This window comes from Gopherus evgoodei, chromosome 4 (assembly GCF_007399415.2).
Source record: "Gopherus evgoodei ecotype Sinaloan lineage chromosome 4, rGopEvg1_v1.p, whole genome shotgun sequence".
NCBI lineage: Eukaryota > Metazoa > Chordata > Testudines > Testudinidae > Gopherus > Gopherus evgoodei.
This window is the reverse complement of record NC_044325.1, coordinates 13,999,377-14,013,526: the sequence shown is the minus strand read 5'-3', so window position 1 is coordinate 14,013,526 and position 14,150 is coordinate 13,999,377. Positions and strand designations below refer to the sequence as shown.

The 14,150-nt window shown below is 43.1% G+C and overlaps 1 protein-coding gene across 3 annotated transcripts in view; it reads right to left on the bottom strand.

Moving 5' to 3' along the window:
* Positions 1 to 14,150, bottom strand: part of DAAM1 (dishevelled associated activator of morphogenesis 1) — a 182,187-nt gene that overhangs the window by 78,729 nt on the left and 89,308 nt on the right. For all 3 annotated transcript variants that reach the window (XM_030558480.1, XM_030558478.1, XM_030558481.1), the window contains exon 3: positions 9,435 to 9,524. In XM_030558480.1, the coding sequence (XP_030414340.1) occupies positions 9,435 to 9,524 (90 nt within the window). The remainder of the gene's footprint in view (positions 1 to 9,434; positions 9,525 to 14,150) is intronic.

Here is a 14,150-nt window from a genome sequence, read left to right as displayed (position 1 = left end):
TCACCCCAACCCGCAAAGAATCTAGACAACTACACCAGCAGCATCATGGCAAGAATAAAGACTACCCTGAAATTCCCTTACGTTTTGTAACTAGCACCCTCATCCTCAGATCAAAGCTTTAGACAACTCCCTTCCAACACCCAGATCTCAACACCACTGAAAAGCGTTTTGTTGCCCTTTGGCCACAGTACTTCCATCCAGCAGAGAACCCAAGAGGCTTCGTTTTTGGCAAGTGCTAAATTAGCCTCTGAAAAATGAACAAAAGCAAGGCCTGGAGAAGGGAGGAGAAGCAGCTGGGCTGCTCTGAACTAACTGCCATGTCTGCCCATAATACCCTTTGCCTGACAAGTACAGCGCAGACAGCCTGCATTGTGGGCGTGGTGGATTTGGAGCTGCTCTGTAATAATTTATGAACACCATGTATTGCCCTGTTTATTGGGACATTTACTGAATTCATTGGGTTAACTCGATAGACAGCTGTCTGGAGAAACAGGCAGGAAGGAAAAGAATATAGCCACCTCTGAGCAAATACTTGAGAGATGCTACAGGATAATGCCAGAACTACTAACTTTGATGATTTCACCTCCCTTTCCAGCCAACCTGCCAAACTGGCTTAGATCAGGAAGGGTTCAAAGCCCAGGAACAAGAAGAAGAAAAGTACGATAGCAGGGTTTAAAAAGGGACTCTGAGAAAGGGGGCATCAGACTGAGACGCAGGCACCTGCTGGGGTGTCTGGGACAGTCAGGCCTGTGCATGTTGCCATCAGAGGACGGTAAGCCTTTAATTAAGACACACCATTTCTTCTCTAAGTGATTTGTTCCTACTTCTAAAACAAACAATGCTTTGTTTTTAGAAGGCTGTCTGGTCACTATACACCACTGGCCACAGTGATTCCCAAAGGAAAAAACTGCATGCACAAACTCAGTCAGACTTGCAGGATAAGAACAGCTGGTACAGCAGACCCGGGCCAGATCCAGGAATGAGGGAATTACAAAATTCCACCGCAGAAGAGCTAAAGGCCGGAGGAGATGCATGGGGAGAGACCAGAAAGGGAAAATGGATCTGTGCCTTACCTGAAAATTTCCTTTGTTGGAATAATGAGGTCAACAGATCCGAGACACTGGGTCTCTGCTCAGGAAGGGGACAGAGATGCAGCCAGCCCTTCAATTGTGACAGTGGCACCCCTCGACATACAGTCAAATATCTGTGTACTTATATGGATCCCTTCACGGTGCTATGCAAGCACTATGTAGCGATTCAGCCACAGAAATCTTGAAAGATCTTCTTGAAGTTTAAGAAAAACAGCCAATATTTTCAAAAATGAATTAAAAGTAGCTTCAGGTACATCACCTGCCTCTGAGTTTCTCTGCAAATCGCTTTTGGCTTTGCAGTCACATTTTTTTTGCCAAATAATTTCCCTCTCCCTTGTTGCTTCTGAAAGACTCAAACAAAACAAGAGAGCAGAGAGTGAAACTGACTACATACCCAATGCTGACAAATTCACAAAGCAAACTAAAATTGAGATACATTCTCCCCTTTCCTCCATCACCATTCAGTGTTGCCAACTCAGATTTGTAACAAAAATACATTTGGAAAAAAGTGTTCAGACAGCAGCATGTATGATTTTTAAACTGACAGGACCAAATCCTCTAGCGGTTTAAAACTGGCACTGCTCCACTGAAGTTCGTGGAACTGTGCCAGGTTTGCACTAGCAGAGAATTTTGCCCACATTGGCCCTCTAAATATTTAGCTTCACCCCAGCCATTTAGTTTCAGAAGGTGTCCATTTAATCAACATGCAACTAATGATGTTCTCCGCTACAATGCCAAATGCTTTTAAAATGATACTGCTAGCACAAGTGCTGAGAAGTGCTGAAATTTAATAGGATTGCTCCTTGATCTGATAACCTCAGCATCCAGATCAGCACATTGCGTTATACACCAGACTATTTTCTCTAACGCGAACACCCCCCCAAACATACACGCCTTGCTTTTCCAGAGGTTTAAAAATTATGCTAACAATAAGCAAATACAGCATGACCAGATGCCTTCATGGTCAGATGGTTCATTGTTTAAAAAGCTTCAGTTTAAAATTCAAAAGATTGCTAATAGATGCAGTTTTTGGCTGGAGACTGGGAAAACCTCTCTTAAACAAAAGAGTGTGTTGTGATTGGAACTAAAAAGGGAATTACCTTTAAAGATAAGAACTACAAACATTTCCTATTGTAAAACACCCCCAGCCATGTAAACAGCCATTTTCTGTAACTAGCAGTGAGAAAAGTTAAAATATCATCTGCCGAATGCTGCATCTGGCATAATATTTCAACCTGTTGTAACAACAACAATTGTAGGCATATTCAGGATGCAAACAGGCCGTGAAATGTTTTTCATTCAACCCAGATGACCAAACAGGGCAAAATTCCGAGTGATTTTTTTTTTTTTAAATATCATCTTTGTCAGTCTCTAGTACCACAGTGAAAATGGTTTTCAAGTGAAGGAGATACAGATTTCTCACCAAACTACCTAAATGAGCCACCAGATAAAGATACGAACACAACTGTTAACCAGAATGAAGATCCCCAGAGATACAGATGAAAGGCACTGAGACAGAAAAAAGGCCATTTGGCTGGGGGGGGAAGGGGGAGGGGGAGGAACCATTTGAGAATCATCCCTTTTCTATTTACCCCATTCTTCTTCAAAATCCTCTCTGCACTTTGTTGTTTCCAGTTTATACTACAGTAGAATCCTGACTTGAGATTTTAGATTTCAAATATCAGAGGGTAGCCGTGTTAGTCTGGATCTGTAAAAGCAGCAAAGAATCCTGTGGCACCTTATAGACTAACAGACGTTTTGGAGCATGAGCTTTCGTGGGTGAATACCCACTTCCTCAGATGCATGTAATGGAAATATCCAGGGGCAAGTATATATATGTGTGCTAGCAAGCAAGCTAGAGATAACGAGAGATCATCCTCCCTGATTGAACTGACCTCGTTATCTCTAGCTTGCTTGCTAGCACACATATATATACCTGCCCCTGGATATTTCCATTACATGCATCTGAGGAAGTGGGTATTCACCCACGAAAGCTCATGCTCCAAAACGTCTGTTAGTCTATAAGGTGCCACAGGATTCTTTGCTGCTTTTATAGATTTCAAATGTAGGCTTTAAAGGCACACTGTTCAATATTTCACTTACTTGCACTTGATATTAATTGCACTAAGATGGCTTCGCACTTTCAAAAAATCACATTACTAATATTGCTCTGAGTTGTACTGTCTCTTCAGCTTATGCTTCATTCCTTCCCAACCCCCACTCTGCTTTTACAAATGTTGTCTGTGACCAGAGAGCTAGCTTTAAAAAGTCATAGCGCTACTGTATTTGTGACAGCAGATTCTAGCTAGCATCCTATAGCACATGGCTGTGAGAGAGAGATCAGGTTCTGCATGAACCCTGCATTTCTCCATCTGACTTGGGAGCTCTTCAATGGTCTGAAGTTTGTACTTCAGCTGAAATGAGCCATGAGGTTTTGCCAAAAAACTTAAAAGCTGGACTCGCTCCCCTCCCTCCCCACACTTTCTAACAATGTCCTTTCTAGGAGTAAGGGAACAGCAGAGAAGAAAGTGGTTTAGATTAGTTATAAAACAAGTCTTTGTCCGATAATATTACTTTTAAATTTGTATTTTATCCTTCTGTTGATGCACCTCCGTAACTTCTTTTCCCTTCTTTATTGTAGCCATACATTGGACTGACAACTTTAAAGGATCTTTCTACAATAATCCGTAAATCCCTTTCCTGATCCGAGTGCTGCACGACTGTTCTATTTAATGCATGCTCCACTCCCTTTTTGGGTCACTGCCCACAGACTTGCTATTGTACATAACATGGGGTTTCCCTCCCCCTCACCTACATGGTCCTATTAAATAATCAATTCAAATCCCTGTAAGTCAGGTTGCTTTGTTTCTCATCAGCTGCCATCTTGTGATACTTTCAGTACCATCAGTTTAAGAATCAAAGCAGTCAGTTGTGAGAGAGCCAGAAAACCCTGTGAATCCAAGATGGTGGCTATAGCTGCTGCAGGTCAGGAGGAGCATCTGCCGCACTGGGACTGTCATGTGGCAAGGTTGTGTGGGTACCAATAAGATCATGCAAAGCCTTGCTCCCACCCCAAGGGTTACATCTCAGCCTTCCAGTGAGGGCGCGGCGCAGTCTCACATGATGTCATTTGGATGAGCCAGTCACGTATATGCTACACAGCGATTGATCTGAAGCCGAAGTCTGTAGGTTGAAGACAACCCCTCGGAAAATTAGGCTATCAATGCCAGTCTACATCTGCTAACTCTCCCTTCCCCACCCTTCAAATATAAAAAAGTTAAGGGTGTCGTGAGTGTCTGAGTGTCCTGAGCCTCTGTTTGCCAGAAGTTGGGAATGGGTGTCACATTCCTCTCACAGAAGCCAGCGTTCTCAGGGCTCTGAAATGCTCCAGACTTTTTTTTTTTTTAATGCTGTGGTCTTTGACAAAACTCTTGGCACATCTGTTGGTGCTTCATTGTTTTGTGTACATGTGGCTTTGAAGGGGGTATCACATGCCTGTGTGACTCTAGTGCAACCCAATACCGCCTCAACAGCTGCCACAGTCCACATCAAGAGTCCCATAGCGTAGCAGAGTCCTCCACAGGCCAGTGCCTTTCTGACCAAAACAGATTCCAGCTACAACTGAAGATACTGCTACGTTGCAGCTGGAGTGCGATTTCCAGCTTGGGTAGATGCATCTGTGCTAGCTTTGATTGCGCCACTGTGCTAACAATAGCAGAGTAGCTGCAGTGGCCCAGCTGGTGGCACAGGCTAGCCACCTGAATAGATAACAAAAGTCTCACCAGGGGTTGTATAAAGGCACCACCCAGGCCACCACAGGTACACTGATATTTTTAGAATGCTAGCTTCATCAGAGCTAGTGTGGGTACATCTACCCAAAGAGGGATTTACAGATCCTGCTGCAGCGTACACATACCCTTAGAAGGTGGAGTGGAGTGAGGGCTTAAAGTACGGCCCAGTTAAGCTTTAGGACTCAGACAGCATGTTTAAAATTACAATGTCCAGGGACAAGAGAATGCGCCACAGTAAATCCATGAGAATGATCTCCAATCTGAGAATATATGTGACCATGTCTTGAGCATGGACTTCTGGGTTTTGGACCCTGAAAAGACAGGCAATTTGGAAGTAAACCCCAAAGGGGAAGAGGTCATAGACGGCTACTCTGAGACTCTGCACTGCCTCGCTGCTCTCTCTGCGGAGGGTTGATTGCGAGCAAGCCCTGTTTTGGTCCTGATCTGCAACTGTGAACATCTAACTCTACTTCAAGTCAGAGCAGAGAAGCAGCACCGAATAAAAGGAAGATGGGGGACCCCAGAAATGGGGACCCCGTACTTAGGAATTGCCATGCTAGGTCAGCCCCCAAAAACATCTAGTCTAGTATCTGGTCTCGGACAGTAGCCAGCACCAAAGAGAGGTGCAAGAGCTGCCATAGTTGACAATCATGAACTTATCTGGCCAAGAAAGGTGTCAGCTTAATTCAGACAGACAGTGCTGGAGCCAATCTCATTGGGCTGGCCAGGCAGGAGACAGTGTTAAATTACATTTTAGTTGTTTCAGACAACGACTTGCTATTAAATCAGGGCCAGGCAATCATAAAATTCAACATATTCTGAGTTTTTAAAGTCATGCGACTACCTTGGCCACTCTGATTGCGCTTAGCAATTTAAGCCGACCTAGGTAAGCCCCAGTCCTAATCCACGGAGTATCCCTTCCCCAGCTGAAAAATAGAATGTGTTTCTAGCTAGAGAACATCAAAGAGACCTTTCAACTTTTTGCTGAGGAGCCAGATATTCGAGACTAGCACGTAGAGGGTTTGCATTTATTTTTTTAAAATACACAAGCGAGATTTCTAAAAAAGTGACTGATCAGAATCAACAATTCTGTTTAGATTGTTCACCTGCAATCCTCACCATGAAATCTCAATGCCAGATATAATACAGTCTCTACTGAATTATTTTAAAACGTGCAATTTCTTCCTTCCAAAACAGTGGTCTCCACCTTTTTTATCCACAAGATCACTTTTTGAACTTAAGATCAATTTAGGATCTACCTCGCCCCTTCCCCGAGACCCCACCCCTTCCTGGAGATGAGTTTTATGTAACAAGTAGAAGAATCCGTCTCCCTAACAAAAAAGTTATTAGCGATGCATGAACACTAATTTTGAACCCACTAGCAAGATGGGCTCAAAAACGTCTAAGATTGTCCTCTGCTGAGGAGCCCACCCACAACAAAGGGGTGCAGCAGAATTCCTGCCCAGACAGTTTAAATCCGAGGTGCCTTAGAAACACCAGACACATGGTATGAGCTGCAAGACAGACCACTATCTTATATCTGATCAGACCTGTCTCTCTCTCAGCACATCTGAAATCTGGCAGCTCTCCTCAGTTTAAAATTACAGGGAGGGGAGAGTACGTGGGGGGAGAGAGGAAAAGGTTAGTGAGCTCTGTTGTGAATCCAAAACTCCCCAGGGTCAACCCATCCCTAAATTTGACTTGCCACACCCATTACTGAGCTAGCACTTTAAAGCCCTGTCAGTACAAAGTACAAGAGGATAACTGGGGAGGAGGGCTTGGAGAGAAGAAGAGAGATTCACCACCTAACAAAGGGGTGGGCAAATTTTTTGGCCCAAGGGTCACATTGGCATTGCAAAACTGTATGGAGGGCCAGGTAGGGAAGGCTGTGCCTCCCCAAACAGCCTGTCCCCCTCATCCGACCCCACCCTGCTCCTTGTCCCCTGACTGCCCCAACTTCTATCCACACCCCCACACCCTGACGGGGCCCCCCCGGGACTCCCATACTTATCCAGCCCCCACCCCCGTTCCTCCTCCCCTGACCCTGTCCCATCCCCCCAGAACCTCCGCCCATCTAACCACCCCCTGCTCCCTGTCTTCTGGAATCCCTCGCCCCTTATCCAACCCCCCGGCCCACTTACCATGAAGCTCAGAGCAGCATTGTCTGGCGGATGCACCACCCGGCCGGAGCCAGACATGCTGCTGCGTTGCTCTGCAGGAGCTTGCAGCCCCGCGGCCCAGAGTGCTGCCTGTGCGGCGGTGTAACTACGGGGAAAGGGGGACAGTAGGGGAGGGACTGGGGGGGAGCCGCCTCAGCCAGGAGCTGAAGGGCCAGGCAGGACGGTTCCACAGGCCGTAGTTTGCCCACCTCTGATCTAACCAGTGTGAGGAATGAGTTAATGCACTGAATAAATCATGGGCCACCAGAACATTAGGCTAACAAAAATGAACAGGACGAGAAGATGGCTGATGGGGAAGGGGAAAAAGGTGTTGTTTTTTTTTAAATGTCTTAGTCGATGTTAATAGTTTTAGTGGCATCATTTCAAGTACACAGATTTGTCTTTTCCCTTCCCTCCCAATGCCACGATTAACGGCACCTCTGGTGGGGAGTGATCAGGTCAATAGAGGAGCTATTTAAGTGATGGCACTATATTTTGTAACATCACTTCAAAGCCAGCCTCCTCCCTTCCCAGTTTTATAAGTTGTTAGAAGACACAATATTATTATTTAAAACAAAACAGCTCTTTGACTGCCCTTACCATGTAATACTGGTTACCTGAAGAAGCTATGTTAGAAATATGGCTGTCTCTCTCTTATACTCCATTTTCTAACAGGAAATTTAATAGCACTAGCAGATGTGCTCATGCCCCTAGTACGTAAATTTGAATTTTGCATTTGTGTGCCCATTAGGAGGGCATCGAGATTTCAATCCATCAGACATGGAAAATGCAGCCACTGCTGTATCGTACCTGGATTCTATTGTGCCTACAGGCCAATTAACATGGTTTCAGCCAATTTCTTTATTAATGAATTGGTGATCTAATGATAGTCTTGGTCTTTTATCAGAAGCACTTGATTTTAATTCTGTAGAACACTACTGGCTTTATCCCTTTTTAGTTCTAGAAGATTTCAGTGTAAGAGATGTAGGCACCAATAATCACCTGGAAGATGACAAACTCCATATTGAAAGCAGCCAAGTATACAATTTATATTCAGCTTGTTTGGACTATACTTTACCATCTCTGCCTTTATGCCCTATAAAACTTCCCACCCACCTATCGTCCAGGTCTTCCATAATGCAGCCAATGTTTACTTCAACATTTTCTGGAGAAAGGGAGATCATTCTCTCTGTCTCGTAACACAAGACCAAGGGGACATTCAATTAAATTAAAAGATGGCAAATTCAAAACTGATGGAAAAAACACTTTCACACAATGTGTAATTAGATTGTGGAACTCACTGGCACTGGAAGCCATGGAGTCCAAGAACAAGATTATAAAAAGAGACTTAATTATTCTTGATAGCCATATGAATAGCCAATGACGGCAAAACTTTGAAAGGAATATTAAACCTCAGACTTTGAGAGTTAAGCCAGTCGTTAACAAGAAACCCAAAAGAGACCTAGCGTCAGGGGCAGATTAACCACATTTGCTTACTGTGGGGTTCCTACACTGCCCTCCAAAGCATCCAGTGATGGCCACTGCCAGAGACCAGATACTAGACTAGATGAACCTCAGGTCTGATCCAGTCTGGAATTCTTACATTTTTGCAATACTAAATCTCAAATTCATATTCAAGTCTGCAGGTTTTCAGAATGAAAACAGAAAGCTATTTCAACAGAGCCTGCCATTGTGAAAAATCAAGACTGGATTCTTGGGACCACCTTCTGATGGCTGGTGGAGCTGCAGATCACAACAGCAGTGCAAAGGGTGTGGGGGGGGGAGGTGTGGGGAGTATAACTTTTGTGTGCATAATTCAGCAGAAACTCTTCTAGCCAGGAGCAAGAGACTTCAGCACTGCAGAGATTCCTCCCCACTCCCGCCTGGCTAGAAAGATGTTTGTGGCAATTTCAAGGCCTTGGAGGGATGTATTCTGGGGAAGGGAGGAAACAGTCTGATCCTCATCAGTGGGAGGGGGGAGGAGTGAGGGAGGGGGGAGAGTGAGATCTATATTTAATTAAGGGACGGCGGGGGGGGGGTGTCAAACATCCTTTACACTGAAGTCTTCTAGAACTTAAAAGGGATAAAACCATTAGAGTCCTACAGAAATAGATCAGAGTTTTGCAGCAGTTACTTTAAAATACTAAAGAATTTAGCAGGCAGGAAGATGCTTTCTATATTTTTTTTCCTGAGACATTCTCTAGTACTCCACAGTACAGATGCGTTCTTATTCAACCCTACGGGATGATTTACCAAGCCCTATAGAAAGGTTACTGCTTTCTAATAAATTTTAGAGAACTTTTCCAGAAAATAAGGAATACAAAAAAGACAAACCCATGTCCATTTCTCTCTCTCTCTCACACGCACACATGCACACACTTAAAGTCTCTTACTTTTTTCTTACTGCAGTAGATCTGCCATTTCTTTTCTGCTGGAAGTGCAAACATGGCTTCTCGGTGTTTGTCTGTGAGGTCAAGTTCATCCTGGGGGGGAAAAACACAAACACACAGAATTTTAATCACAAATAAATAAAAATCAGGTAGGTAACATAAGTCAACGAAGAGATACACCATAGCATAATGACCACCACATAACCTCCCTCCCAAAAAGACTATTGATTTGTCAGGATCAATAATGATAAATTATCTTTATTATTATGACTTCTGTTTGACTTTGGCATCACAGCTGGATTCCAGGAGCAAGTAGGATGTAAATCTCTTTGCACCGTTCCATCTGGAAACCCCCTTTATTACATTTAGAAAGACATGCACTTTACCAAGTACACTCATCCAAGCAAGAGCTGGACCCAAACTTCTTATATATTACAGAAGGCTGAAAGTAACTGTAGAGAACAGAGAGTTAAAGCTTCATATGGAGTAGTATGTCTAAGACAAGCATGATGCAGAATGGATAACTAGGACCTTCCCAACCAACTGGAATAATCAGTTCTAGTCTGCATATCCTCATGGAAGCAAGACTACTCCAATCATCCACATTCTTATTATTTGTATGACAGCAGTACCTAGAAGGTGCAACCAAGATTGCTATCCCACTGTCTTAGGTGTGGTATAAACACTTAGCAAGAGCCGGCAACAATCCCAAAGACTTTACAGTCTTAACACACAGGACCAGCAAATTGCTGGAGAAAGGAACTGGTGATATCCTCATTTTACAGATGGGGAACTGATGCACAGCAAATGTAAGTGACTTACCCAAGGTCACACAGAAAGGCTGCGGTAGGGGCAGGAATTGAACCCAAAACTCCGGAGTTCATTCCAATGCCCAGAGTTTGTATGAGCATGGCTGTACAAGGGATGCAAGAACTCACTTCAATAAGGGACGGAGGGAGGGAAGGAGCGATAGTTCAGTGGTTTGAGCATTGGCCTGCTAAACCTAGGGTTGTGAGTTCAATCCTTGAGGGGGCCATTTAGGGAACTAGGGTAAAAATCTGTCTGGATTGGGGATTGGTCCTGCTTTGAGCAAGGGGATGGACTAGATGACCTTCTGCGGTCCCTTCCAACCCTAATCTTCTATGAATCTACCAGATTTGCTGCAGAAGTCTCCTGTATCTCAACACTCTGTCTACTCTCCTTTGCAACTGGAAGACCTATGGAGCTCAAGGCAGACCATGGTTGTGACTTGAAAAAACACAGTATCATCCTGAAACTAGTACCTGAGTTCAGTGTGCCACAGAGAGTCCTCCCTCATGTCCAACTCCATTGGCAAGAGCTAGAAATATAAGCTGTATTTTTATAATTAAGAAATTCATGAAGAGACGCTCCACTGCCCTAGGGTTTCCGCTGTGCTAGGGTGTTTTGTTTAAGACAGCCATTAGGTTGGCCACATTTTTTGCGTATGGAGAAACCATCTATTTTTACTTTCAAGTCTCGTTAAGAAACATGCCAGTCATCAGGAGACTAGAACATTCTCACAACATCAAGGTCTCCGGCAGCTAGACGTACATCAAGGCTTTTAATCAGGAAATTAAATAAATCCATATCTAGGCAGAGAGAAAGGTGTTTTTCCAAGTGAACACTGATCCTAGGGATGTGGATTTTCACCAGCCTAAAAGCATGTTGTCTGATGGATGTTTTGGTGCTGTAGACAGACATTTTGACCATCCATCATACAAATGGCCCTAGGAACAGACCAGTGCGTTCATCAACCTCAGGATCTGAGACACAAGCTCTGCGGCTTTTTTAGCGTACATGAGTTTGTCTAGCTGAATTTTTATTAATAAAATTATTTGTTTTTTTTTGTAAGGTGGCAGCCTCCAGGGGCCCATTCAGGGATCCGAGGCCCCACTGTCCTGTGCACAGTGCAAACACAGAACAAGAATAATGGTCCCCGCCTCAAAAAATGTACAAGGCATGCAGCTAGGGTTGCCAATTTTGGTTGGACGTATTCCTGGAGCTTTCATCACATGACAATCTTTAATTAAAGATTAACCTTTAATTCCTAGAGACTCCAGGACAAACCTGGAGGGCTGGCAGCTGGTATAATCCAGGCACACATTCCATTCAGTATAATCCAGGATATACGAAAGTAAGTCCACGTCTTGTAAAACAAAACCTAAAAATTATGGCCATGCATGCACAAAGCAAACCAGTTCATAGTACAAGTCACCCTGTACAGAGGCATGTATCCTGGGGTTTTCTTGATTACAGTAAAAAGGAAACTAAGTAGTTTAAAAAACTGATGCTTTATCATTGAACACCTCCTTTGGTAGAAGCTATTGTGCACCACAATGCTATTCACTTACAGTACATTTCTAGTGTGTAGAAGGGGGAAAACATATAGTCAGAAGTGAGCTGGATACAAATTTATCTAAAAACCCATTGCACATATTTGATTTCACTTCCCCAAAGACATTAGCCCAGCTCGGAACAGGTATCTTGGAACATTTTCAATTACACACAAATTAAGGAGCTTTAAGTCCTATATTTATTGATTATATGTTCAAATCAATGCGCAAACTGACTTTGCTAGTACGTGCAAGAAGATTTACAACAAAGTTCTGGATTTCTCGAAGCACCGATTACTACAGCAATCATTACAGTTAAAAAAAATTCTACTAAGCAAAATAAGTTGATAAGAAAAAGGAATAAAAATCCAAGCAAAAAAGGGCAAAAGAACCTCCCATCTTTTTTCAGCCACACACAATCAACAAGCCCTGCATTAGGGCATGATCCAGCATCCACTGAAATCTGTGATGATGTTATGGCTAAGGAAAGGATGAGGACTTGAGAAATCAAGGCTCAATATTTGACTCCACAACAGGCTTCCTCTATAACCTGCGTCACGTCACAATCTTGATGCCTCAGCTCCTCATCTGTAAAATGGAGTTAATACTGTACTTCCTCTCTCTCATCCTTGTTTATTTAGACTGTAAAGCTCTTTGGAAAAAGTGACAGTCTCTCACTATGTGTGTGTGTGTAGTGCCCAGCACAACGGGGCATTGATTTCAGATGGGGCCTCTATACACTGATAATAAATGTTATGAAAATGGTTGCACAAGTCTAATGGCTAAACATGGGAGATGTAACTTTAAAAACAAACTCCCATGGGGTATGATTTATAGACTGCCATTGCTTTATATTTTAAAGTTAGACTCTCAATAATATTTACTGCATTGTAAACAACTTGTGCAGAAGTCAAGATTTATTGACCTAAGTGGAAATAGAGATCTAGGCAAAGATAGAACTGGGTGAAGAATGGATGTTTTGGGCTCCTGAGCAATTCTGAAAATTTGAAGGAAATAAAAAGTTTTGTTTCAGGGGGCTGAACCAAACTTTTCCAAAACTTTTCAGTAATCAAAAAATGTCAAGTGTGGTTGAAACTGTTCATTTTGAGCTGACTTGAAAAAATTTGTTTTGAGTTTAGGCATGTTGACAAAAACAAAGGAGGATTAGTCTGACAAAACGGCCAGAGGAAAAGAAGGTGGTCGTGGTGTTGAGAGTAGAACACACGGTAGATGCGTAGACTATAGATTTTTTTATACATTTTCAAGTTGTAAAAATTTATTTATCCTTAACACAGTATGTTTCACTGCATTCAACTTCCAGGGTTTAACTGTAGAACACAGCACTGCATTACTCAGAAACACCTACGCAATGACATCCTACATTATACTTGAAAGAGGCATGTTTAAGTCAATAACGTGGCAACAAATGAACATGAAATTCCCCATAATCAGTGACTAATGAGTGTTATTGTCAGCAAAAACAGAAACAGAAAAGTGAAGGCCTGATTCTTCACAGTAGTTTAGATCCATGGAAACTAGGCTGTACTGTGTGTTTAAGGCATTTCTGGCTTTTGGGATTTTATGTACTATCACAGAGGATTTCTATCCCATTAAATCCTCCCAGAGGATTTCTCTCTCCATGGACACTCAAAATGAAGCAGCCACGGATTGTCCTTCAACCTCACAATCTCTTTGAAACTGGGGAAAGGAAGAGAAATTCTATTTCAAGTTTTTGAAGCCAACAGTTCACTCGATTTACAAGGTTCACTTGCAACTCTGCCGCAGAGCCAGAAAAGTGCATAGTTGCAGTGTGAAACCTCAAATTCCTGCGTAGATCCAATTAACAAGCATGCACTAATCAGACACTGGAAGAGTCCCGCCAACAAGCGACTTTGTAGCCCATTTGCGCTCTCATTCTTAAATCGGGTGAATCTAGTCCCCGTCTCAGTGATAGAAGGAGAACACAGGCTAGTCTGGCATAGTAGAGGCTGGATTCTTCACACACACACACACACACACACACACACACACACACACACACACACACACACACACACACACACACCTCTCTACCTCCTTCCATTGCACTTCAGCCCTGTCCTCCACCAGCCTTGCCACTCCACTCTTGGCACACTCCCGCAGAAAGATTTGCCATTTTAAATATTCCATTTCCATTACAACTAAGGCACGTAAAATAATGAACACAATCTGCTACTAAAAGGAAGTCTCTACCCAGAATGTTTTTACTGGAAACTGATATGCTACTTTCAAATATTTATCCCATACAGTTAAACTATTAACCTTTAGATGAGGAAACCCACTTGCACGTCCAAACTCTATTTGAAGATGAGTTTGAAAACACATT